The sequence below is a fragment of the Barbus barbus genome (genome assembly GCF_936440315.1).
Source record: "Barbus barbus genome assembly, chromosome: 23".
In the NCBI taxonomy this organism is placed as follows: Eukaryota; Metazoa; Chordata; class Actinopteri; order Cypriniformes; family Cyprinidae; genus Barbus; species Barbus barbus.
Window position 1 is genome coordinate 29,516,316 of NC_136751.1, and position 26,967 is coordinate 29,543,282.

At 37.0% G+C, this 26,967-nt stretch overlaps 1 protein-coding gene across 1 annotated transcript in view; it reads right to left on the minus strand.

Moving 5' to 3' along the window:
• Positions 1-20,844, minus strand: part of unc13c (unc-13 homolog C (C. elegans)) — a 154,667-nt gene extending 133,823 nt beyond the window's left edge. Inside the window, exons 1-5 of the mRNA XM_079373504.1 lie at positions 20,413-20,844; positions 13,042-16,569; positions 4,945-4,967; positions 3,883-3,932; positions 2,231-2,309 (exon numbers count right to left, since the gene is read on the minus strand). Of these exons, the coding sequence (XP_079229630.1) occupies positions 2,231-2,309; positions 3,883-3,932; positions 4,945-4,967; positions 13,042-16,330 (3,441 nt within the window). The 5' untranslated portion in view covers positions 16,331-16,569; positions 20,413-20,844. The remainder of the gene's footprint in view (positions 1-2,230; positions 2,310-3,882; positions 3,933-4,944; positions 4,968-13,041; positions 16,570-20,412) is intronic.
• Between the last annotated feature and the right edge of the window lie 6,123 nt (positions 20,845-26,967).

Here is a 26,967-nt window from a genome sequence, read left to right on the forward strand (position 1 = left end):
TATTTTTGGGTGGAGTTGTCAACATTTCGGTTTCGAATGCATCGACTGAGTAGAAAACAAGCGTTTTGGAGAGAAATCTGACAACTCACGGAAAAATATCGCCCATACGTCAATATGGGCCCAAGTGGGAATGGACCACAGGACACGTCAAAAAACCAAACGAAAACTGAACGATGACCAATACTTACCAAAACAGGGTTGGTTTTTAATTTCATGCAAAATATGGACAGATACAGCATCAACATTTGTCCTTCAGAAGCTGAACAGTTGCACAAAACTCAATGAAAGAATCGGTTAAGAAACTTTTGCTTTAACAAAATCAAGAAGAAACAATGGACACAAAGACATGGACTACAAGAGCTCAAACAAGAAAAAAAAAGAAATCTTTCGAAATGTTAAAGGAACACCTCATCCAAAAATGAAAATTTGCTGTTAATTTACTCTCCCTCAAGCCATTCAAGATGTAGATGACTTTTTTGTTTCTTTAGTAGATCAGTAAAGAAGATTTTTAGCTGAAACTGTGATCCTTGGTCATTCATAAAATGCAATGGCTGCAGGTACTTTGACAGTCAAAAAAATTGGTAACACTTTACTTGAAGGGGTGTGCATAAGACTGACATGACACCTTCATAATCATGACATGACACGTCATGGTTTTTTATGCATGTTTATGACGACTGTCATTAAGTGTCATTCGCTCAATTATGTAATTTTTAATGCAAAGATGACATTATTTTACCTAACCCTAACCTAACCCTACCCCTACCCTTACCCCTAACCCTAGCCCATAACAAAGACATCTCAAACAATGTCATCTTTGCATAAAAAATTACATAACTGAGCGACTGACACGTGTCATGATTATGAAGGTGTCATGTCAGTCTTATGCACACCCCTTCAAGTAAAGTGTAATCAAAAAAGTATATCAGGCAACACAAAATATAAGTACCCATGGCTTCTGATGATATATTGAGGTCTTATGAAGTGAAACAGTCTGTGCAAGAAACTGAACATTATTTACAGCATTATTTCCTGTAATCCAGAGCCTCAGGCAAACAGTGATGTTTGGTTCGCGAACCGATCATTCTTTTGTACTGATTCTTTATAGTGAACTGGATGAATCAGTTCACCAAATCAGACTGAAGCATCTGAATCAGTTTGCGGCTCGAACAGCACAGATCTACAAGTTAATCAAAACTCACTTTTAGACGCCTGACAGTCACTCCGCCTCGAAGTCAATATACTGGCATATATGATCCTATGATGCTGGTTTTTGACAACATATCCATGATTCACGCTGCTGATATGATCGTGCGTGAGAGCTTGAATGAAGGGGAGAAAACATTTATGTTTTTTTCATTGTTTATGTAAAAAGATGAGCTGATGAAGACTAGTTTATTCACTTTATATGCTTTAGCCATGTAAAACACATATATTCAATAATATAATTGCATATATGTGACATCACTGCGTGATTGCATAAATGAACCAGTGAATTGAACCAGTTCATTGAAGCGAACTGTCTGAAAGAATCACTTCGTGGATAAGAATCAGACTTTGAGGCTCTGGATTACAGGTAATAATGTGTTAAACAATGTTCAGTTTCTTGCACAGACCGATCGTTTCACTTCATAAGACCTCAACATATCATCAGGAGCCACGGGTATTAATTTTGTGCTCCTTGCTTTTTTAAATGCAACAGGTTGCAATTTATGAATCACCAAGAGTTACGGTTTCAGCTAAAAATCTTTTTTACTGTTCTACTGAAGAAAAAAGGTCACCTACATCACCGATGGCCTGAGGGTGAGTAAACAGCACATATTTAGGTGAACTGTTCCTTTAACAAATGCAAAAATATAAATAGAAACACATACTACAGAGATGCTGTGGATCAATCATTCGCCATCTAGAATCTCATAAATTAAACAGCATTTCATTATCAGTATATGAGCACTACACATTTAAAGACAAGACAGATGATTTGAACTGATTTGCAGATATTGTGGAGAACACCAGGCGGGTGACCTACTTTTGCTCTGGTGGAGCGTAAAAGCCTCAAAATAGCATCAAAACATAAACACGTGTGCGCCTCCATCTTGCATGTGCTCTGCTGACAGTGTTGGATTGTAAACTCAGACTAGTGACCGTGTGCTCGGTGGGTCTGTTTGGCTAATACAGTCTTCTAAAGCTCCATCAGTCAAACATAACCGTGCCGGGTGTGATTACTCACCAGGTCTCGGACAATAGGCATGGTCCTCTTGCGACGTAAATCTGGCATGCTGTCAATGCCGTAAAGTATACTGCCAACCCTGGGGATGGAGGCAGATTTAGAGTCTATTAATACCATAATCATGCTGTACGCTATGAAACATTACCCAGCTAAAAAGCAGTCGGGTGATTTACGGCACCGGCAAATAACATGGGATGGGCAGGAATAGGAAGTCCATCATAACTGCTCTTGTCTCACACAGACCAGCTGCATGCATGCATAGAAGAATAATTTGTCAATTAGGCCGTATAAAACTACAGAACACTGTAGTTACTGTATACCGCTATGCAGTGTGTTCAATTTGATTATTCATTTCAAGTTAAATGCAGTAGATTTTTAACATTATCTTGTGCTCTAATTATTTTATCAGATTAAAAAAGGTTGCATTTAATGCAATGCATTTAATGGATTTAATAGGATTAAAAAAGCAACAGAAATATTTAATATCCTGCCTATATGCTTGCATGAATAATGCATTTTTAATGTCTGCTAATTGAGTTTTCTTTTCTTTGGACCATCAAATGTTATTAATTTACACAAAATTACATAAAAAATAAATATTAAATTTCCAGTGTGATACCTATAGGCTCACATTTTTAATAACTCCTTCTGAGTTTTTATTTGATTGGACCACCAAATGTTAAGAGAACAAAATTGTAAAAAATACAAAATAAATATTTATTTTCCAATGTAATACTACCAATGCTGATATGAATAATGTTCAGATTTGTAATATATCCTTATTGATGTGTTATTTAATTGGACCATCAAAAGAGAATTTAACACAAAACTAACTCTTTATATTCCACATAATGTCGAGATGGATGTAACGCAATGAAGTCATATGACAATTTAGCATGCTGCTGTTTGACATCGTATAGTAGTAGGCAGTATACAGTACATACTGCACAGTATGCAGTATACTTGTATTGTATACACAGCTGTAATTACACTGCCTGCCAATATGGCTAAAATACACGCTAAATTGCTAAAACTACTATTGTTATAGTTTATAGTTTAGATCAGGTCAGGATGTTCTCATACTACACTTGTCTATAAACACAGGTGTTTTCCATTCACGTAGAACCCACAGAAACGTGCGTGTTTTTGTTAGGAAGACAGTGACTTCATCAGCACTTAATGAGAACAGGGCCTTTAAAAAGTGCAAGTGCCAACAGTACCAGCTTTATTTATTTAGTTTTGACAGCTCATTACCAAAAAATAAATTAACCCACACTACATTCATTAACCTGGAGTCATACCATTGCAAACAATTAACACTAGATCAGGTCCCAGGAAAATCCACAAATAACATTCCCATTTCTGCTCTTCTGCCTGCGGTCTATCAGCAAAATAATATCTGTCTGTGTGTGTGTGTGTGTGTGTGTGTGTCAGTGATAAATGGGAGATGAGGAGACCCTACAGCTCGAGAACATGAGGCCACCAACACACATGGACACACACACACACACATATATATATATATATATATATGCATATACAGCACCTGTAAGAGTGTAACTCTACACACTCTCTTCAGTTATGGTGCAGTCTTCATCTCTCTTTCTTTATTTCCCGTGTGTGTGTTTGGTGTTGTGTGTGTCTGTACTCACCCTCCGCCGCTCAGCCCCAATTTGGCTGGGTCCAGGATGTTGGCACAACCCTGTCAAACAAGAAAACAGCCTGCTGATGACATACGCAGATCAATAAGACACTGTACTTACTGTATATCATTTACCTGCACAGTAAATATATGACACACACACACACACACAGTCACAATAAAGAAACAGACAAACAATGACAAACAAGAGCAAATACAGACAAAATACAGTACAAATCTATCTATCTATCTATCTATCTATCTATCTATCTATCTATCTATCTATCTATCTATCTATCTATCTATCTATCTATCTATCTATCTATCTATCTATCTATCTATCTATCTATCATTTATCTGTCTGTCCATCCGTCCGTCTATCTATCTATCTATCTATCTATCTATCTATCTATCTATCTATCTATCTATCTATCTATCTATCTATCTATCTATCTGTCTGTCTGTCTGTCTGTCTATCTATCTATCTATCTATCTATCTATCTATCTATCTATCTATCTATCTATCTATCTATCTATCTATCTATCTATCTATCATTTATCTGTCTGTCCATCCGTCCGTCTATCTATCTATCTATCTATCTATCTATCTATCTATCTATCTATCTATCTATCTATCTATCTATCTATCTATCTATCTATCTATCTATCTATCTATCTATCTATCTATCTATCTATCTATCTGTCTGTCTGTCTGTCTGTCTATCCGTCTATCCATCTATCTATCTATCTTTTATCTGTCTGTCCATCCGTCCATCTATCTATCTATCTATCTATCTATCTATCTATCTATCTATCTATCTATCTATCTATCTATCTATCATCTATCTATCTATCTATCTATCTATCTATCTATCTATCTATCTATCTATCTATCTATCCATCTATCCATCTATCCATCTATCTATCTATCTATCTATCTATCTATCTATCCTGCTCATTAACATCACTGAACACTGAAAAACATGCAGCATATTTCATATACATTAAAAGATGAACAAACACAGACAGAAAGTGGTGAAAAACGATAGAAGCACAGAAAACACAAGAAGACCTCAGTGTCCAGAGCAGTGCTGTCTGCAGAAGAGAAGCAGAAAGACAGAGAGAAACGTTAGAAATAACAGCACATATCGACTCCTTTATCTATAAATAAATGCACACACTTATAATGACTTGTGCCTAATGGAGCCAAACAAATAGTGCCAGCACAGCTCATTTACGATATCTCAGTCAGAGTATAATCCCTGATACACACACACACACACACACACACCTTGAGCCAATATAACACATTTCTCTCATACTACATCGGCCATATAACACTGTAAAAGCCTGCGGTGTCCAGCACAGAGAGACCGCTCATGTTTATTTAAATACACTTCAGACAATCAATATCCAAACACGATTTCTGCCAAATTATGGGCAGATTCAAACCTCAGAGATGAGGTTACACTGATGACCATTACTGACCCTGATTTCTCATATTACAGTAGATCATCCTCCTTCAGTCGCTCTCATTCTCCCTGAAAGATCACCTCAGATGCTTTAATGTCGCTCAAGTGTTTAAATATAATGGCAATGACTAGTTCAGCTTTAGTGCGATAGCTTCACAGCTCGCTGGACCATGAACGATAAAAGTGAGTTCTCAGAGACGTCAGAGGTCAATAAACGCACATAGAAGCTGAGAAGAACAGCCACAGAGCTTAAATCTAGCTTATTAATAGAGTGGAGACGAGGATGGTCAAACGAAGTATTGATCAAATCTTTCCTGTTGGGCTTATGAAGGGTTACTCGCCCTTCTGTAATGCTCAGACCATCCTTCAGTGTCAGAGAAACACTAAACTGAGGACCAACCGGTATATATTTGGGTGTTTTATTGGCCTGTTTGTTCCAAATCAATTTTATAGCAACCAACTATCCAACTTTAACACTGTTCTGTTAGGTTTTTAAAGGTCTTAAAAATTTTATTTTTTATTTTTTTATTTAACAATGAATCAAAATACGTCTAGGTTCAGAAGAATATACCCTACCAGTCAAAAGTTTTTGAACAGTATGATTCAAGATTCTCTTCTTCTCACCAAACCTGAATTTATTTGATCCAAAATACAGCAAAATCATAATATTGTGAAATAATATTTACTATTTAAAATAACTGCTTTCTATTTGAATATATCTTAAAATGTAATTTATTTCTGTGATTTCAAAGCTGATTTTTTAGTATCATTACTCCAGTCATATGACCCTTCAGAATAATTCTAATATTCTGATTTGTTGCAAAAATATATATATATATATATATATTATTATTATTATTATCATCATAAATACTAAAAATAAAATATAAAATATTTATTGCAAATTAATAATATTTATATAAAAATATATAAATATTTCAATTTTTCTAGTGATTTGTTTTTATTGATTTTTTACAAGTCAACATACTTTTGAACAGAAATTAAGACCATAAAACTGTTAGGAAAAGGAAAATGACTAAATTACAATGATCAAAATCACCATTAAGAATGACAGGAATGACCATTTTTATTAATAATATTAATCATTTAAATTGTTTTTAAAGGTGATTAGGATTACTGCAATGTTTTTAATTTAAATATTTAATTGAAATAATATATTTAAACTTACATTTAGGTCCGGAACGAACATTTCATATGATACATCATCAATTCCTGAAAATATTTTGTCTGTAGAATATGCTGTTTGACTCAGAAATGTGTCACATTACTGAAGCAAAATGGGTTATAAATGAAAAATCACATATAGGCATAAAGAGAATAAAAAGTTCTTATTTTCACTGATTTTAAATATTGCCAGGTCTCATTAAATTGACCCTTAAAACAAGATCACAGTCTCTGAAATCTATCCATTTTGTGGACGGCTGAAATGCTGCAGAATATATATGCACTGAGGGATTTCTCAGACTAATTAAATTTCCTTTTAGATTTCTTGGTCAGTGACAGAGACGAAATGAGATGAATATTTTGGCTGCAGTTCTCAAGGCTAAATCATAGCGGCCTGTGAGAGAGGTGACGGAAAACCTCCTTCATTCATTTGGATCAATGGTCTCTTTCAACTGAACTCTGCCTAAATGCATCACTTTCATTAATAATGTCTTTTTCTTAAAACAAACTGCAGGTCGAAAATATCCCTGTTATGCACCATTTAAATACTAAAACTAAAATATTACCAATGAAACAGATGGCTTACAGTGGGGATCGAAAGTTGCAAACACGAAGCATTAAGAGCCGGGGGGTGAAAACTTTTTGAATTTGAAGATCAAGGTAAATTGTACTTCATTTGTCTTCCAGGAAACATGCAAGTATCTTCTGTCACGTCAGAAGGGCAGTACTAAATGGAAAAATATGATATTTCAACAAAATAAGAAAAATTTGGACATCTTCATCCTGTTCAAAAGTTTTCACCCCCCGGCTCTTAATGCATCGTGTTTCCTTCAGGAGCATCAGTGAATGTTTGAACCTGTTTTAATTGTTGTGTTTGAGTCCCTCAATCATCCTCAGCGTGAAAAGGTGGATCTCAAAATCATACAGTTACTGCTGGAAAGGGTTAAAATATGCAAAAGATGCTGGAAAACTGAAGATTCTGCAGGACCTGGAGGATTTTTCTGAAGAACAGAGCTCAGTTGAACTGTTCAGAACAAACAAGGGACTCATGAACAACCATCACAAAACAAAAAAACAGTCGTAGATCATCCAGGTAACCACACACAGTATTAAGAACCAAGGGTTCCCAAACTTTTGAATGTGGTTATTTTAATAATTTCAGCTATTTTTTTGTCTTGTGGACTATATGTAAACATCTTTTATGGAAAATATCTTACTCAGGACAGTACTAAATAAAAAATAACATGCATTTTGTATGATCTCTCTTATTTTGGTAAAATTATTCACATTTTCACAGATTCTGCAAGGGGTTCCCAAACTTTCGCATGCCACTGTATATATTGTAACATGTTAGATTTTGCTAAAACATCATGAAAAACATTTATCCTGTGGAATAACATGCACTGATAAATCGTGCACAACAAGACCAAGAACATTTCTTGAAGCAAATATGGTAAATTTTGATTTCACGTTGTCTTTAATCTAAATATGAATTGGCATTTGCAATGCACTTTAATTATTTATTCCATAATTGGATATATTTCCTTGTGAAACTGAGCTTAGGTGTAGTATTCGAGCAAGTTATTGCATTTTAATGATTAGCTTTTTATTCAGTTTTACATTAGAACAACATGCACTGATGCATCATTTACCAGAATATGTATCTATAAATAAAGTAAACAGGGTCAAACTAGATTTTTCTTGACTTTCATGTTCAAAATTTTCCTAATAGAGTCATAATCCTCGATTATTGAAATGCAATGCAAATGCAGAGCAATGGAAATCTGGGGCAGAACTGATGTATTTTTATTGGTTTGAACAGTCAATAAAATTAATTTCTATCTTACAATATGAATTTCCAAACATTAAGAGGATAGGAAACCTTCTAAACAAACATCTGCAAAAAGTGTTTACTATCAGTGCTGCACACATTTTTTTATTCTGTCCTCCGTAAGCGCTGGGATCTAAATAAAATATTCAGAGAACGGATAGACTACTTTCAGTCAGCTGACCTCGATGGATCAGAGCGGAAATATGAAATGGATATAATAAACACGTGAAGCGAGGAGTGCAGGCTCGCCCCGCTACTCTCAGAACAAGACTGATATAAGAGTCCCAACAACACTGACCTGGTTAGCAAGCACTCTTGGGAGGAGGAATTAGCATGTGAATGCAGTTCAGCCTAGAACTAAATGAAGACGGGTTTGGCAGGAAGAACTAATCCTGAGAGACCTCACTGTAAAAGACTCCTAAAATGTGCAGCCCTGCTTTTAAAACTGAACCAAAACAGCCACGACACTCAGAGTCCCTGCACGACGGTTCCTCGTTTTATGCAAATGATTTCTGATCTGCGTTCTTTAATTAGTCAAGGAGAAAATGAGAGCTCAGAAATTAAATTGGCTGTGTGAAAACAAGGAGGTAAATACCAGCACCACTGAACTGAAGAATATTTCTGTGTTTTCATCAAGGAGGATAAACCTGGAGAACGCTAATTATTAGCATTCCCTTTTCCAGCTTTGTTAATGGAAAATACTTTAACAGGCACGTGCACAGGTAGGTCTCAAGAGAACAGGTAGCACATGCCATTTTTGCCCTTTTTTTGTTTTTGTTTGCTTTTTTTTTTATTTAATCAATATAATCAAGACTGTTGGATTACCCTGTCAGGCAAACCTCATAACTCCACCCCTTCTATCTTGACTGAATGAACTGAAGTTCCACAGCAGCTGAACAAAGTCTTGCAAGGGTAAATAAAGATCTTGTTGTTTGAATAAATACATAGAGACACTATGTCTATAAAGGCTCATGTTTTATGTATTTGAGATCTGAGACATGTGGGACCTGAGAGAGAGGGCTAGCATTTGCCATTTAGTCATAGCCAATACACAAATAGCCTATGCATACAGTACCATTTCATCTTTTATAAAATGAGATTTTGGTCAAATGCATTTTACAACAGGAAACACTGAGCACACATATAACTACAACCTATGTTGGGGGTAAGGCATTACAAGTAACGCAAGTTACATAATAATATTACTTTTTTCAAGTAACTAGTAAAGTAACACATTACTTTTTAATTTACAAGAAAATATTGAGTTACTTTTTCAAAAAAGTACTTTTTTCCCATTTATTTACTGCCAGTGTGCTGCGTGAACATGCTTTTAATGTATTACTATACTAAGTGTGAATGTGCATTAATTCATCCCACTCGCAAAAAACAGATTTAGGATTTATCAAATTGAATTAAAACTCAGAAATGCAAACTCAGAATATGACGCAAACCTGCAATAATTAAATGTTAAATAACACAAATGTATCTAATCCCATTTTATTAATCAATGTCTTTGCTGCTGACCTCTGATGAGCAACCAAACTAATAAGCAAACAACAATTGTGCTTCATTGTTTTTCATTGCTGAAGTGTTTTGAACCACCATCTCCTGCGTTCTATTTTACAGACGTGAAATTTTCCTTCAGCCTGAGGTTTATCCATTACACTTTTTGGTGTGAAAGGGCATGCAACATTTGCTATAATTAGAACTTCTTATATTAAAAACAATCAAGCCCTGTAATGCAAAATTAACGTAACGCATTACTTTCCATAAAAAGTAGCTAAGTAACGTAATTAGTTACTTTCTTGGGAGAGTAACGCAATATTGTAATGCATTACTTTTAAAAGCAACTTTCCCCAACACTGGCTACAACAAACTTTGTAACCATGAAAACATAATGTGATGCCGCTGTTTTAATGACAGACAAAATGCACATTTGCACACATACGCTACAAAAACCCCATAACTGCATTTGAGTTTGACACAAAGCGACTGAGTGATTCTCTTTTTAGGGAAAGTGTAGTAAATAAGAGACCATCAAGAGACCAACATCCCTGGTCTTCCACAGTATCAAGTGTTTTGCCAGGCAGGCGGATACATGCTGGATATACTATAGCAACGGTATGGCTATAGTTTCTTATAATCCCTTCAAAAGGTCTGTGCACGGCCCTGCTTTAATATATTTGACAGTATATTTATAGTATATAGTATATAAATTTGTATATCTTCACTGCAAGGCCATGGCCTCTAGCATCTGTCGCTAGAGCGCCACTTGAGATCGGGGAGTGAGGTTTTACCTGCACAGTACTTACCCGCTGGCCTCTGCTACACTCACCCCCCTAAACCTCACTCCCATCTGGGTCACGGCACCAATGTTACGGTCCTACTCGCCCCACGACGAGCGGGATTTGAACCGCGGTCTCCGGCATGGGAGTTGGGCACTCTAACAAGGAGACTTAAGGCCATGGCCTCTAGCATCTGTTGCTAGGGCGCCACTTGAGATCGGTGAGTGAGGTTTTACCTGCACAGCACTTACCCGCTGGCCTCTGCTACATATATATATATATATATATATATATAACACACACACACACACAACAATTAGTTGGTAATTATAAGTAGACATCACAGTTCTACACGTGTCATAAAGGGAAAGCCCTAAGAGATGAGCACTCTCTTTATAGGGTGAATGCCTTTTTCTAGCTGAAATTAAAATGATATGCTTAACCTTTCAAGCACACCAACTCAGTGTCAGCAGAACAGTCTGTTCCTTCTCCCATTATATAGATGCTTTGTTTTCACAGACTAAAGCTTCTGTTGACTGTACACCTTTCACTGTGTAGAAAGCATCCTTTCAGATCTCAAAGGTCTGTAGTGTTGTAATACCATGCATAATAAAACCTGTGGCAAATTCACTTACAGTGCAGTTTAGTCAGGTGACAAATGCACAAAAATAGTGATGCAATGCAAGTATGAAGTCATTGTGCATTCGGTGAATCTAGCGCTAAAACACTAGCATTCTCTATTCTATTTCTTTTTTATCTACTTGTTTTATTCTATTTATTTAAGAAGAAGAAAAAAACGTGACCCCCTAAGACTTGCATTCTCTATTCCATTTCTATTCTACTACTTGTGTTCTTTTTATTTAAAAAAGGACACTCTAACACTAGCGTTCTCGATTCTTTTTCTATATTCTGTCTACTTCTTATAATAAAAATAAGAAAAAAAAACCTTGCTACGTGCACTGCTTTAGACTAACCGAGACTTGTCACGGCATTTACATATTATTGCTCTTTTGTTGGTTTTAATTGCTTCTATTGTCCTCATTTGTAAGTCGCTTGGGATCTATTAAATAACTAAACGTAAATGTAAAATAACACAGACTCTACGTGCACTTATTTAATGTAAAACATATCAGTGAAAGTGCAATTATTTCTGGAATCCAATTGTTGAACTGTGCACAGGTGCCGATCCTCATTGTAATGCCTGAAATGATCTGATTTGGTCTGTGATTTGTGGCTTGTGTTTTAAGGAAACAGTACACAGATCATCTGGTTGTTAGCGTGCAGCATGAATGAGCAGCCTAAATACAGTAACCCAACAGTACTCAGCATTGTGGAGTACGGCGCTGGGTTTGCCGTGTGCTGTGACTGTGATTCTCACATCTAGGTCAAGAGCGCTTTCGGTGTGAGTAAGACTGGGTGGAAATTCCCCTGATTCCTGACTGGATATAAAGGAAACTCTGCTTTTGTGGGGTAAACTGCTAGCATAGCCACATTTCCGCTGTTAACTCCTTTTAGTCATTCCATTAATCATATATTGACATCTGTTTACAAACTAATAGCATGTTCATATTAGCGTTTATAGGGTAAACTGACTTTGAAAACACATTTGAGACTTGTTCTGCTGAAATAAATGCTAATAAAACATGCCTACAAATTCACCCAAAAATAAAACGACACATATGCACATATTCAAATGTGGTGCATGTTTCATGCATCAAGCCTGGGCTGATATGAAAATGCATGAAATTTGAGAGCTACGATGGTGGGCACATTATTTTCTAGTGAGTACCGACTTGAATTTCATTACATCACTCACATAAACTATTGTATGGCATTAGAAGAAATGTAGAACATAAGTCAAATGGACAACTTTTATGATGCCTTTTTGGACAACCAATGATAAATGTACGCTTCTGCTGAATGGGAAGGTGCTGAATGGAAAAGCATTGTCAAATTGTCTCTTTTCATGTTGCACGATAAAAAAATCCAGGTTTGGAATGACAGTGACAGTAAATGATGAAAAGAACATTATTATATGGGTGAACTGTTCCTTTCAAAATAAATGGTTAAATATAAATAGAACTGTTGATTGGACTCTCTAAGGTTAATGAAGACCACAAAAGGTGAAGTACACTTTCATCTGAACTCTGAGGCACTGACAACAACCACATACACGCACACATAAAATCAATCGCCAATTCTACCCACTCAACATCAAATACTAGTAATCATCATCTTGCCCTTCAGAACAACCCTGGGATGTCATGAACCAAGACCTCATGTATGGATAACAGTGGATCTCAAATGACTTAATCAATGGTTCACCGACCAAAGCCATAACTAAAACCCTTCAAGACAACTATAATAAGTTAACATATAAACTGGTTGGTTCATACCTCCTGCCAGGATCTGCTGTTCCAGTTCAGCCATCTGCTTCCGGTAAGCTCTCAGCGCCGCCTCTTTGAAGGTGGGACGTATCCTTTTTTTGGGTGGTGCTTCTTGCACGGGAACCTCTGTAACATTTTTGTTCTCATCCTCTTGTTCTACAGTCTCTTTTACCTCATCTGCCCCCTTCGTTTCTGATATTTCTTGATCTTCTTGCACCTCCTCCTTACTCTCCTCCTTACTCTCCTCGGTCTCTGCTCCTGGTTCCTCGGTTTCTTCCACGTATTCCACCAAACTCACCTCATATTCCGCCGTGTCTTCGGTCATGGGATTGTCGTCATACTCCTCACTGTATTCTTCATCATATTGCTCATCAAGGCTGCAGTCATATTCCAGCACAAGGTTACCCTCTTGCGAGATGTCATACTCTTGCGAGACGTCGTATTCCTCTTCTTGGTACTGTTCCTCAGCCTCGTTTGCGTTTGTTCTGTTTTCCAGATTGGCTAGCACTTGTTCCATCACCTCAACGTAATGTGTCTCACTGTCCACAGGTTGTTCAGCAGGTTGTTCTTCCTCTTCTGCCTTGTAATAGAAAGGCTCTGTGTAGACATCCGAGTCAATGGTTGTGCTGGAGCTGTTCACTGTGGACTGGGACATGGTTCTGAACCTACCCATGAATGAGGTGTTGCTCGGTTCTTCAACCGGGGCGCTAGTGCTTTGGGAGCCTTTATTCCACACAAAATCCAAAGCTGACTTTGCTCTTTGCAGAGTGGATCCAAATCCTCCAAAGCCGAAGGATTTTTCGCTGAGGTCTATGCTGAGCCTGCTACTCCAGGATTTGGGGACTTCCTCCACTTTCTCATTTCTGATCTCACTCTGGCTCCGGTACATGGAGGAAGATTTCTGGCTCTGTTGGAGATGGTTCGCATCCTGTCGCTGCAAAGTTTGCGGAGCTGATTCAGGCTTAGCTTGGATCTTCTTGGTCTTGGGCTTCTTTTCGGGTTGTGGTTCCGCCGCAGGTTTAGGTACTGGTTCTAGTATGGGTTCAATCACAGCCTCTGGCTCTGGTTCTGGCTCCGGTTCAGGTTCTGGTTCTGGCTGTGGTATTTGTTCTGGTTTTGACACTGGCTCAGGTTCTAAAAATTCAGGTTCTATATCTATATCTTGATCTTGGCCCGTCTCAGGAGTGCTATCGAGTGTCAAATAGGTCTCACCTTCAAATTGCAAATCAACCTCAAGGCATTTAGTTATTTTCTCAGGGAAACCAGGGTTAGTTGCAGGGTCAAAGGGGCTACTGATTTCAGAGATTATGTTCTGTTCTGTGGAGGCATCCAAACCTGAATCAGCACCTTGTTCAAGGTGATGCCAGTCTTTCCATGGTGAGAGGTCACCCTGCAGTGATAGCTGAGAGCCACTGTAGTGGCTCCTGTCCCCTGATACACAAACAAGACCATTACTTACACCACTGTCAATAGTCTCTGTGGTTTCAACTTCATTGTGTTCCGCATAAGGTCGTTCCTGGCTCAGAGTTTGACTGGGAGGACTGGCATACCAAGAGGACGCCATGTCTTCTTGCTTCCGTTGCCAGAGTTCCTGATCTGAAGAGGAGAGCAAGGAGCAGCCATTGACTCTGCTGAAATACTGACTCTCGGAGAAGTCCTCAGAGTAAGACTGGCAAAGTTTAGAGCAGTCTGATTCAGACCGGCTGAGTTTGGGAGTGGAGTAGTCGCTCTGAGACATCCATACAGGTGTTATGTCGGAATAGTAGGACTTGCTTTGCTTGTCGTGGTCATCGTAGGCTATGTTGTCGGCATAGTGCACAGAGTATGCAGCATCATCGGCCATCCTTCGGTGATCGTGAGACTTTTTCTTGTCTGATTTACTTTTTGGAGGTGGTTTGGACACAATTGCATATTTGTTCTTGTTTAATTCATCAAGCTCTTTGTCGCTTTCCATGGAGTCCCAGTCATCACTTTCAGCCTTGTCTTTGGCTGAGACCTTGATGTCCATGCTTTCGTACGTCTGAGAGGAAGCCATCGGCTTGTCTCTCTTTTCTTTCGAATCGTGTGCTAGACTATCTGTCGAAATGGATATCCCAGTCCCTTTTAGCTTATAACACTTTTTCAAAACTAAATCCCTGTCTTGGGGGCTTGAAAATATAACTATAATTGGTCGAGGTTTAGCATTGTAACATTCTCTTTGTTGGCCTAGTCGATGGGCCAGTTCAATTTTAAATGTCTTGCGAGCTTCAGCGAAGCCCATTTTCTCTTTTAGGATCTGATAAATAAGGTCTTCCGTTTTTTCGTACTTCTCCTCAGGCACATTTAGAAATCTCAGAGTAGCTTTGTTGGTCTGTTGGCTAAACTGTTTGATGTAATCGTGGATGTCTCGAGTCTCACGTCTGGACTGCACAAAACCCGAACGGAGTTGCTCGATTTCGCTCTGCACCACCTCCACGCTGCTGGAGATCTCGTCGATGGAGCTTTTGAGGGCGTTAACGTGCCCTCGCAGTTCTGAGAGCTCAGACTCGATCTGACTGATTCCCTGAAGTTCTTTGAAGATCATCTCCATCACGTCCTGAGTCTGACTGATGCATCCTGTCGAGCTGGATCCCGGCTCCAGGGTAGTGGTTTTCTGGTGTCGGCCAGCCCGGTCCAGAGATTTACTTCTGATGCCAAGAGTCTTTCTCCAGTTGCTGGCCTCTGAGTCCGAGGACACACATTCTTGGCTCTTCTTCCATTTCCTCAGTTTTTTCAGAGCGCCCAATCGAAGGGTGTGGAGACTGCTGCGCTCTCCCCGTTCCCCCTCTGAGCTGCCATCGGAGGGCGCTAAACTAATCAAACTCTTCCTGTTCCTTCTTACTGGCATTGTATAAGCTTTTTGTTCATCAAATCTATGGACAAGTTTTGCCTCGTTTAGAGAGTCGGAGTAATCGATATCAATTGACAAGACCTCATGAAACTCATTATTGTTCAGAAATAGGGCATTTTTTGGAAGTCCATTGGCAATTGCTACACGGTAACTGAATGTTGGCGAGAGAGAAGAACAGTCGTTTTTGCCGTCATCCTCCTCAAGGGATATATTGCGTGCCGATGAGCATTTGGAGATCTTTTTAACTGTGCTTTTCAGTGTGGTTGAGAACGTCGGGTTCCGTGAATGCACTTCGGGGGACGTTTTGGGTTCTTTTTTGTTTTCGCTACTCTCTTTCTTCTTTGTGGTATTTGCCAGTTTCTTTGTAAACATTCCTTTGCAAATCTTTACGATGTAAGACGATAGCTTCTTGAAATGGGCAGAAACCATGGAGGGCGATGTTTCAGCAGTTTTGCACTCCGGACGCAATGAAGCAAAGCTGGTCTCAAATCCAGCGGTGCTCAACAGAAAGCACACAGACACTTATGAGTTTTGAAAATCAACCCTGAGGTATAATAGAGGGTCTAGAGAAGAAGTGACCTCAGATGCGGTTGTGCCGTGCAGAAATCATCACACATCCTCAGTGAGGGAAATATTCAAGAGTGTTCTTCAGGAAAGGCCTCATGTCTCTGAAAAAAAAGAAAAAGAAAGATCTTTTAAGTTAGTTTGCACTGAAGGTCAGCATGTAAAATGCATAACTCTGAATGTTACACTGCATGCACTGTATAATACATCATTGAATAATTCTTTGTACTAGAGCCCAAATTTCATAGTCCGTTCCTTATGAGGCTTTCAGATCCAATCCAGCTGAGATAGATCTGTCACATTTTGAGAGAATTGCGAAAAGCTTCTTATTTTCACAGAAACTAGAGCATAAAAGATTCCGGTGTTGTTTTGGAGATCCGATAAACCCTTATACAGTCTGACATGAATAATTGCGTTTACATTATTTTACAAATCAATGCATTTCTAGCTTCAAAATGAGCATGGCAACATAATCATGAATCGAGTTACACCACCTTTGGAAATCTGGTACATGTAGTGTCCCATGATACAGACACACAACCTAATGATCACAACTGAATGGTGCAGTTCAAATGCACTAGAAAATACAATATGACCAGAACAATATACTGAAATGTAAAGGGCAAGACCCTGTGTGCTGTGGAATATGCTTGAATATCAATAATTCAGATATGAATGGTTTTGTCTAGAGGCTCATACGTTATTCATAAATGGAGGCGAAAGGTGAGGAATACAGTCATACTGTATTACTGCACTAAAGGGCCTTGTTTGTATCTAATTAAATATGGTTCACACAGGGCCTAAAAATGTATAATAGCATAAGAAAGAGAGATGTGATATTCTGTGGGTGAAGAAAAAAAATACACTGCAAATAGGGACGATTTGCTGACTTGAACAAGTAATAAACATCAACCAACTAATCAACCATATCACACACCAACCAACACCCTAGCATTGTGCTGAGTCACATTTTCTTCAGAAAGTCCAAAATATCTAGTTATACATGTGCATTTATAAACATATAGAAGTAAATAGACTCAACAAACATTTTTCTCAGTTTAGTAGTAATTCCCCTATAATACAGAACAGAACAGGTGAGAGCCTGTGTGTGTGTGTGTGCGTGTGTGTGTGTGTGTGTGTGTGTGTGTGTGTGTGTGTGGATGGCGTTGTTGACAGATGTGTTGCTGTGAGTCACACACCTTGATGTTTACAGACCTCTCTCTCTCTCGCCTGTCAAGAACATGGTCATATTTCAGTACATCAGTAGTTTGTCTTGTTTTCCACTAAAAATATCCTTAAAACAAGACAATTATGCTTCACAAGTAAAGTCATGTAAATAAGATAAAATGACATATTTTGAATGGAATTTGAATCTTGAGTTAATTTATTTTGTCCCCCGCTGGCAAAAACAATCCAGTTTTTTTTTTTTTTTTTTTTCTTGTTCTAAGCATAAATCTCAATACATTTTCTTAATTATGCATAGCTCAAGGAAAAAATTTTTTTTTTTAATTAATTCAAGACAGATTCTCTGAAAACAAGTCCTAATATCTAAGCTTCTCAAGTAAATATCATTGCATTAAAATTTTTTGCATCATAACATTAATTTCCAGACAATAAATATTTTAATATTATTGAGGTCCTTAAACATCTTGAAAGAAATATCACAATTCATTTGAAAGAAATAACACAATTTTTTTGGATTTTAGGGTAAATTGTGAAGAAGATAAGATTCACATTCTGCCTATTCAACACAACCAAACCACTCAGTAACAGACATCAAATATCACAATCACCAGACCACATTATTTACTACGAATGTACTTGCTGATACTTTTAATTAATCTAAGTATTCGGCTGGTAAATCTCCAGCATGTGGTTTCTTAGGCAATGATTAAGACTTTGGACATTGATGTCTACTCAGAAAAGTACAGTCTGGCCAATGGAAACAAATGCTGAGACCAGAGGTTTCTAACTTCCTTGAATGTGTTAGCTCTTTTGTGATTAATGGCTGAAATCACTGTCTCTTTATAAAGCCATTACAGAATTACAGAGCTCAATCAATCAATCTACTGAAAATACAGACGAGACAATTATATTTGATTAGAGTAACTGTCATATTTCCACCACAAGCCCAACAGGTAATCAACTACTTACTATTTCACAGCGCTAATCAAATTTCATTGGATATGATGTAAATTCAATGCTAAAGATCATCACAGAGGCCATTATGGAAAATATGTATGTTTTAATCTGCACTGATTACGAATTTATGTGACAGAACTTACAAATGAACAGATCTTGCTATTTTAGCTGCACTGACTACTAACAATCCAGCATATGGAAATGCAATTATTTCTATTCCAGTACGATAATGACCTGCACACAAAGCGAGGTCCATAAAGAAATGGTTTACTGACTCTGGCTTGAAAGAACTTGATTGATGCCCTAATGCTCTTGTGTCTGAAAGGGAGCAATTCCCTGCATGCATGAACTAAGATCTACTGGAAAGAAGAGTGGAAGCTGTTAGAGAGGACTCTTTTTTGGCCATGGTGGATTTGTTTCTTACAAACATGCAGCTTTTGTCTTCTCAAGATGTTAACTGATGGACTGGGGTGGTGTGGATTATTTGTTGATTATTGTGAGGTTTTTATCAGCTGTTTGGACTCTCATTCTGACGGCACCCATTCACCGCAGAGCATCCATTGCTGAGCAAGTGATGCAATGCTACATTTCTCCAAATCTGATGAAGAAACAAACTCATGGCCTAAGGCTGAGCACATTTAAATTTTTGGATAACCTATTTATTTAGCTCAAAATTCTTAAACCTCTCCTGAGTAACGAAAGTCCAAACTCTGAGCAATAACATTTTTCTTTCCAATTCCACAAGCTAGAATGCAATGCTTTATTATGAACTGCAACCTATTCTATTAACAACACCCGAACCTCAAAACACCTTTAAGCAGATTCAGGTTAGGTTTCAAAAACCTGCTTTCATTATCCAACTGAAAAGAACTATAAAGTGAAACTGACTCGGCTCCTCACCAAAAGCCTACTGTGAAAGCACACTGTGCATTTATTTGCAAGTTATTTTTTTATTAGTTTACTTCATTTATTATGGAGCTGCTCCAAATTATTGCACTTGACAGCGTGTTGTGCAATGCCTCATAAACACGGGCAGCTCATTAGCTGCTCTCTCTTTCTCCCTCTGTCGCCCCGAGGAGAGACGATTCTCATGTGTGGTCGTCTGTGAGCTTGAGATGCAAAAGACATGGATTATCGATCTGATGCAGACACAGGGCTCTGACCCCGAACCTCACATACAGACACTCCTCTGACAACCTCAGCCCCTCCTGATGCATATTTAAGATAGAGAGATGAGAGACAGCAAGAGAGAGAGAGAGAGAGCCCCACCCACTAACACAATTACGAGCCGTTGCTCATCTCACATTCACTCATTACCCCGCGAAACCTCGGCATGCACAGATCAGTGTCAGCATATGCTTTCTAAATCTGAAAATGCATGCATTTCAACCATGAGCACGCCTGACTTTGAGGCCCCTCGACTGAGAACATTGCTGGATATCAGTTCACATCATCGGGGCAGCCGTCCCAGCATGCAAGCATCCGTGCATGCATTAAACCAACGCTAATTTGCAAGCGCGATGCATGCTCTCGGTGCGAGAAATGCAACAAATCAGAGCTGGTGGAATTAGAAAGCTCTTTATAATCCACGAGCGCTTCAATCATCCCTCTCTGCCTGTGAGGACACTCCACCAGATGTTGATCAGTGAGCTGAAAGCATCAAGCGTCGGACGTACCACAAAGTCTAATGGCACAGAATGACATAAAAAGTAATGCACGGATGCATGCACACACAAAATGCACGATCAGTTCAATTGCAATTCAACATTCAAGAAGCAACAGCTTAAGTTAGTACACACACATACCTGAATCACAACCCTCTCCGACAGCATGCAAAATCCATCCACTAGCATCCGCCGAACTCTTAAACGTCCTGCAACGATGCCCAAAGCCTCCTCCGACAATGCAAACGCACAAAGCAAGCCCTCAGTTCCACGTCCTGCTCTCTCTGCGATCCATTCTTCCCTCGTCGCCTGCTGCAGCGCTCCACTCAACCTTGGGATGAAGTCTGGCTCGGCAGGTGCATGCTGTTGCAAATCAGGGAAGGATCCTGGGTAAAATCCCTCCTCTCCGTCCGGCTCTCCCAGATAGAAGTCGCAGCAGACGGTGTGTCTGGGATGGTGAAAGCCCCCTGTCTGGATGCACGGGATGCGCGTGTGTGAATAGAGAGAGTACGAGAAGCCCTTGGAGGAGTGCAGCCCTGAGCCTCTCTCTTGCTCACACAGAAAGAGATGCACAAAGCTGCTGCTGCGATTCACAGACCTGCACACGTGACATGAGAGAGAGAGAGAGAGAGAGAGAGGAGAGAGAGAGAAGGGAGGATGGGAAAGGATGAGATGCACAGCAGGAAGGCGGAATGAGTGTGTGTGTGTGTGTGTGTGTGTGTGTGTGTATGTGTGAAACAGAATTGAAGACTGACTTGCAGCTATTAAACCTTGCATCAACGTGCTCTCGTAACCTCTCTCTCATTCTGTCCGTTCCAATCATCCTCTAATTCGTTGTGTTTTCTAATGCAAACATCTCTAGTGCATGCAACAAACCTTTAGCACTAAGTATTACAGTTGAGCTTGTGCATCGTCCTTCAGCGTTTGCGATTTCTCAGATCACAGCAACTCATACTATAGCACTGACCTAGAACACCCGAGAAATCTAGCTACCCTCAATACCCTATTAAATGTATAGCAATGCATTAATACATTCAGAATTCTTAAGCAATCGTGTAATCCTAGAAACTACATACAGCAACTACCCAGAAATCACTGAGCAATCATTTACCAATGCCATACAGTTACAATCAGTACCTACTATTAAAAACATTTTTTCCAATTAGCATGAAATTGAAATACAATAAAAATATTAGATGAAAATCTGTTGCCTTTGAAGCTACTGTAATTGAAATAAGTTTAAGAAGCACTAATAGGAAATTAAAAATATATTAAAAGTAAATCAAACCTAAATAGCAATATTTGGGAAAAATAAATAAATAAATAATAAAAATGGCAAAAGCATGTAACAAAATGACTAAAAATGTAATTAAAATTTAAAGGAAATATGTTGAAGCACTAAAAAACTAACCTGAAATTAAAACTGAACTAAAAGCAAACTCAACCTAAAAAGTAAATAAATAAATAAAAATATCAACAGTACATCACAAAATTATTAAAAAATGTAATTGAAATAAAAAGAAAACTTACTATTAAAAAAGGAATTAATATTAAACTGTCATAAATGATACTAAACTAACACTGATGCAATAACAACCGTTCCTAATACATCTATCTATGCCACAGCAACCGCCTACAAATCATGCAGAACATCCCATAAACTACTTAGCAACACCCTAGCAACCCTCTAGAATAAATGAGCCTATGGACGTGAGTTTTGCACAGACATAAAACACCACACACATTTTCTTCAGAAAACAAAACACCTCATTATACCACATAATAGAATATGATTGCACTCATTACTAAATTCTTCTCCCTGCAGTTTGCATGAGAAAAATGAATATAATCAAACACTGATCTTCAACACAATATACAAAGCTCACCAAGTCTATAGTTAGCACGATCTTTTACAGTCTCTGTGTCCTTGTAGAATATGATTATCATTTGTGATTGTTTTAGAGCTGATAGCTGAGAGCTCTGCCTGCTTAATTTAGCCTCTGTGCTATTTCCAAAGCTTTTATTATGATTTCTGTATCACTCAGGAAACAGGGGATGTGTCATGTAATCCAGCAAACAGCCGCTAATTTGTCTCCCCTCCCAGCTAAATTGCCTTTCCAGACTCTTTTTGCCCGTGCTACAACAGAAAAGGGGCGTGTGAGCGAGAGAGAGGAGAGAGGAGACGAACCAGAGCCGGAGGGAAGCATGATTTTGGGATGTTAAAGCAGAACACGGCTCTTGGTCGCCCTCTAGTCTAGACAAGGTTTAGCAGCTCATCAAATATTCACCTTAATGCTCTGCTTCACCATAAAGATGTCATGTGTGTTCTGTTATAATCTCTGTGACATATGCACATACTGCTAAATCTCTGACTCTTTCCATAATCCTGGACATAACTGCTTAAAGTTGACCTACATTTCACTGCTGGTTATACCCTGTATAATTGTGTATGTGACGAATAAAAATCTTGAATCTTGAAAAAGTCAACCTGAAATTGCACTAGAAAGCCATTTTACTGACAAAATGTGAGGTATTTCTGATATTCAATGATATCAGAAAGTGATTGGACCATAAGAAATGTCTCTGTTCATGTCTTAATTGATCTGGACTCTGTTTTAATGGTTAAATTCAATTTTAATAAAAAAAAAAAAAACACGTCTAATTAAGTGAAATCATAAAACATGATCAATTTAATTAATTAATCAGTCATTTCATTTTTAGGGCTCTATGAAATCTGTTTTATTTTTCCCAAATTCAATGTCTTTCATTTTTTCTGGATTCAATTTTAATGTTTTATTTCAATTTTAATAATCAAAAAACATGTCTAATGAGCTAAATCAATGACATTTAAAAAATCCTAAAATAACTTAATTTATTTTACATTATATTATATTTATTTTACATAATATATTGCACCATGAAATATTATTTATTTATTTATTTGAAATTCTATTCTGTCTGTTTACATTTTTCAGAATTTTTAATGTAATTAAAAATTAATTATCAAAATTGGTGGTAAAACATTAACAATTTGACTTTTTAAAATATAATCAAATGAATTTAACAATTACTTTTTTGGCTTTTTAAAATAAAAAATGTAATAATTCCTGAAAAATAAAGTTTATTATTATTATTATTATTACTATTATTACCCAAACTTTTATTTGGACAGGGTTGCCATGAAGTCCTTTGAGAACCTTATTGTGATTTAATGGACTTGAGTTAACATGAGCTAACAAACAATAGTTGTATTTTTATTAACATTAACGATTAAGATTAATAAATCATGTAAGAAATGTATTGCTCATTGTTAATATCAATGCAATAAATAATGTTAACTATTGGAACCTTGTTGCAAAGTGATGCTATGTTTCTACAGTATATAACAGGTGGTTGACAAATAAAAAGATCTAATGACAAAACCTTTTTCCTTTTTAAAATTACATACACATTACATTTCCAATAAGACCAGAAATGAGTATTAGGAAAGCAAATAAAATCTTTTTTTATTTCATGTTGACTTTGAGAAAACAGATTAAAGGTCTATTCGAACCAAGTGCAAATATTCAGCGCAAACAAGATTTAGAAATCAAAAGAACCCATACTAACCTATTCACACCAGGGACATATAGAGAGAGAACCTGTAGGTCTTTTTTTCTTCTTGTGTTTGATTGATAAAACTCACCAACCAATAAGATCCAAGCTTGTGGGTCATGTGGAGTGGATCTGACAGCTTTTCACATTGTTGGCCTCCAAATACAAGGACCATAAAGGTCACAGGAGTAAGAAAACAAGTGAAGCAAAAAGAAGTGATATTAAAATCAATTGCTGACAAAATGGGAATGTGTTTAATAGCCTATACAGCACATCATGTCATTACATCAGCTGTACGATTACTAACTGTACAATGCTTATTATATCATTATAATGCAGTGTGCTCTTACATCAATGCATTAAAGCAAGTGAAATTTGTATTAGACTTGTAATATGTAATATTTGTAATACAATTGTAATATGACTTGTATATTGCATTTTCTCAGGTTATTTTAAAGCAAATGAAATGTGTATTATCATCAAACGGGTTGCATTTCAAAAGCAAATTTGCAGTATATTGCAATAAACAAATAGTTCAGTCAAAATGAAAATCATTTGCTCACAATAACAGGGAACTTTAAGCTTTCAAGCTTCAAAAAAGGATGAGAAAGCACCATGAAAGCAGTTCATACAAGCACTCTTAATTCATATAATAGCTTAGTGTGAAGAACAGACCTAAATTTAATCCATTATTCACTGATAACAAGCTGTTAACCACCAATAAGTTTGAACTGATTTTCAATGGGATGGGGATGACTTAAAAATAAGTTCAAACTTATTTGCTAATTATTTTAATTATTTATTAAATAATTAATAAATTAAATAGAATTACATATTAATAATATATATTACAACATATTTATAAATAAAATAAAGAATAATTATAATAAATACTTATTTAATTTAATTTAATTTAATTTAATTTAATTTAATTTAATTTAATTTAATTTAATTTAATTTAAATTTAATTTAATTTAATTTAATTTAATTTCCTTGTTTTGGCCTATTCCTCACATAAAGCTATTGCATGACTTTAGTTGATTTGGAATATAAAGCATGTTAAAAGACCACTTTTAAGATATGTTTGTGCCTTTATGAAGCTTGACACCTTTAGTTCCCCTTTATTTTCATGGTACTGAAAAGTGACCAGCATATGTAATATATATATATATATATATGCTACATATATACAATTAGCTAAAATCATACAAATAATATTTAAAACAGAATAAATAAAATGGAAACAAGGGAAAAAAATGGGCTAGATTTCATCCCTTCTGTTTGGGTTTTGAGTCAACTTTGGATTGGAAATTTTTCTGGTTCCTGGCAACCCCATGTTTTTTCACAGAAGAATAAAATTGCATTGTTTAGAAGGGTAAATTGTTCTTTCCAGAACTTGAAGAACTGCATTGCTTTTGCTCTGCATGTGAATAGACCTGTCGTCTGCAGTTTGTTTTGTTCTGGACTCAAGCAAGGAGAAAGTTCAACAACTCTTCCACAATAAAAACCCTGTCAATGTGTCCCAAACCAATTAAAATAAAGTATATACATTTGCTCTCACATTTGCAACTTCCCTATAGAGTCTCTCTCTCTTTCTCTGCTGTGATGTAAGCCATCAATCATCCTGCGCCTCTCGTCCGGTCATGCATCTTTGCTCTAGAAGAGTCAGAGACATTTAGGCATAAATCCTGGTTCACACGAGTCCCTCCATGACCTACATACACAACACACAGGAAAATCCTCACTGCATGCCATATGACTGCAAGGCTTTCTCACACACACACGCATGTAGCTCTCATAGATCATGCATATGATACAGGCCTGTAGTATCTTCATAGCTGTGGGAAACTGAAAGTAACCGGAGGTGATTCATCACGAGACCTGCGATGCTCAGAAATATTATAATATTCTTAACAACATAATAGAAGCTCGCCACCATGGGAGTGCATTGTTTGACAATAAATGACAATCATTTAGGATCATTTCTCGTCTCCCCTCCTCCAGGTTTCATTAAAGGCTGTGATGTCTCATTTCATTCTGTAATTTTTCAGTAAACACTGTTAACCAGTTACTTGCCAAACGTGAGCAGGAATCAAATAGCTTTTTAGTGGTTACAAACACTATAAATTGCATCATATTTATATTTTAATCAATGGAAATAAATATTTATATTGTATGTTAATGCAATGGAATCTTTTGCATAATGTTGTTTCATGCTCTGAATCGGAGAAATGCATCTCTTTGGCATTTGAGAAGATCACAAAGGTCACAGAAGGAGCAGAATGAGATGAAACACCTGAGACTTCATCCAGCATGGTTACCGCATATTACCGCAGAAGAGGACATGTGCATTCAGACAAATAAAGTGTTTGAATGAGACACAGGTGGCGATGTCTAGGAATATTTCAACAAGAAATGAAAATTCTCTTATTATTTATTCTCCCTCATGTTGCTGAAAATCCATATCCATCCAGACTTTCTTGTCTGTGAAACACAAAAGGTCAATGTTGAAAGCATATACAAACATTTTTTGTGTATATGAAGTGAATAGGCCTGCCAATTCCCAAAATGACAAAAAGTTTAGGGTCGGTAAGATTTTCATTTGTTTGTTTGAAAGTATTACTTTTATTCAGCAAGATGCATTAAATAAACCAAAGTGACATTAAAAAGATTTCTATTTCGAATAAATGCTGTTCTCTGTTCATCAAAGAATCCTGAAAAATAAAATGTATCACAGTTTCCATAAAAATATGAAGCAGTTTGATATAATCAGAAATGTTTGTTGAGCAGTAAATCAGTATATTAGAATGATTTCTGAAGATCATGTGACACTGAATACTGGAGTAATGATGCTGAAAATACAGCTTTGAATCACAAGCATAAATTACATATATTCTTAAGTTAATATATTCACATAGATAATAGCGATTTTAAATTGTAATAAAATTTCAAAATTTTTACTGTATATTTGATCAAATAAATGCGGCCTTTATGAGCAGAAGAGACTTCTATTAAAGCATTTTTAAAAAGATCTTACCAACCCAAAACTTTTGTGTGTATGTGTGTACAAACCTATTTGCTATACATGAGACATTGTGCTAT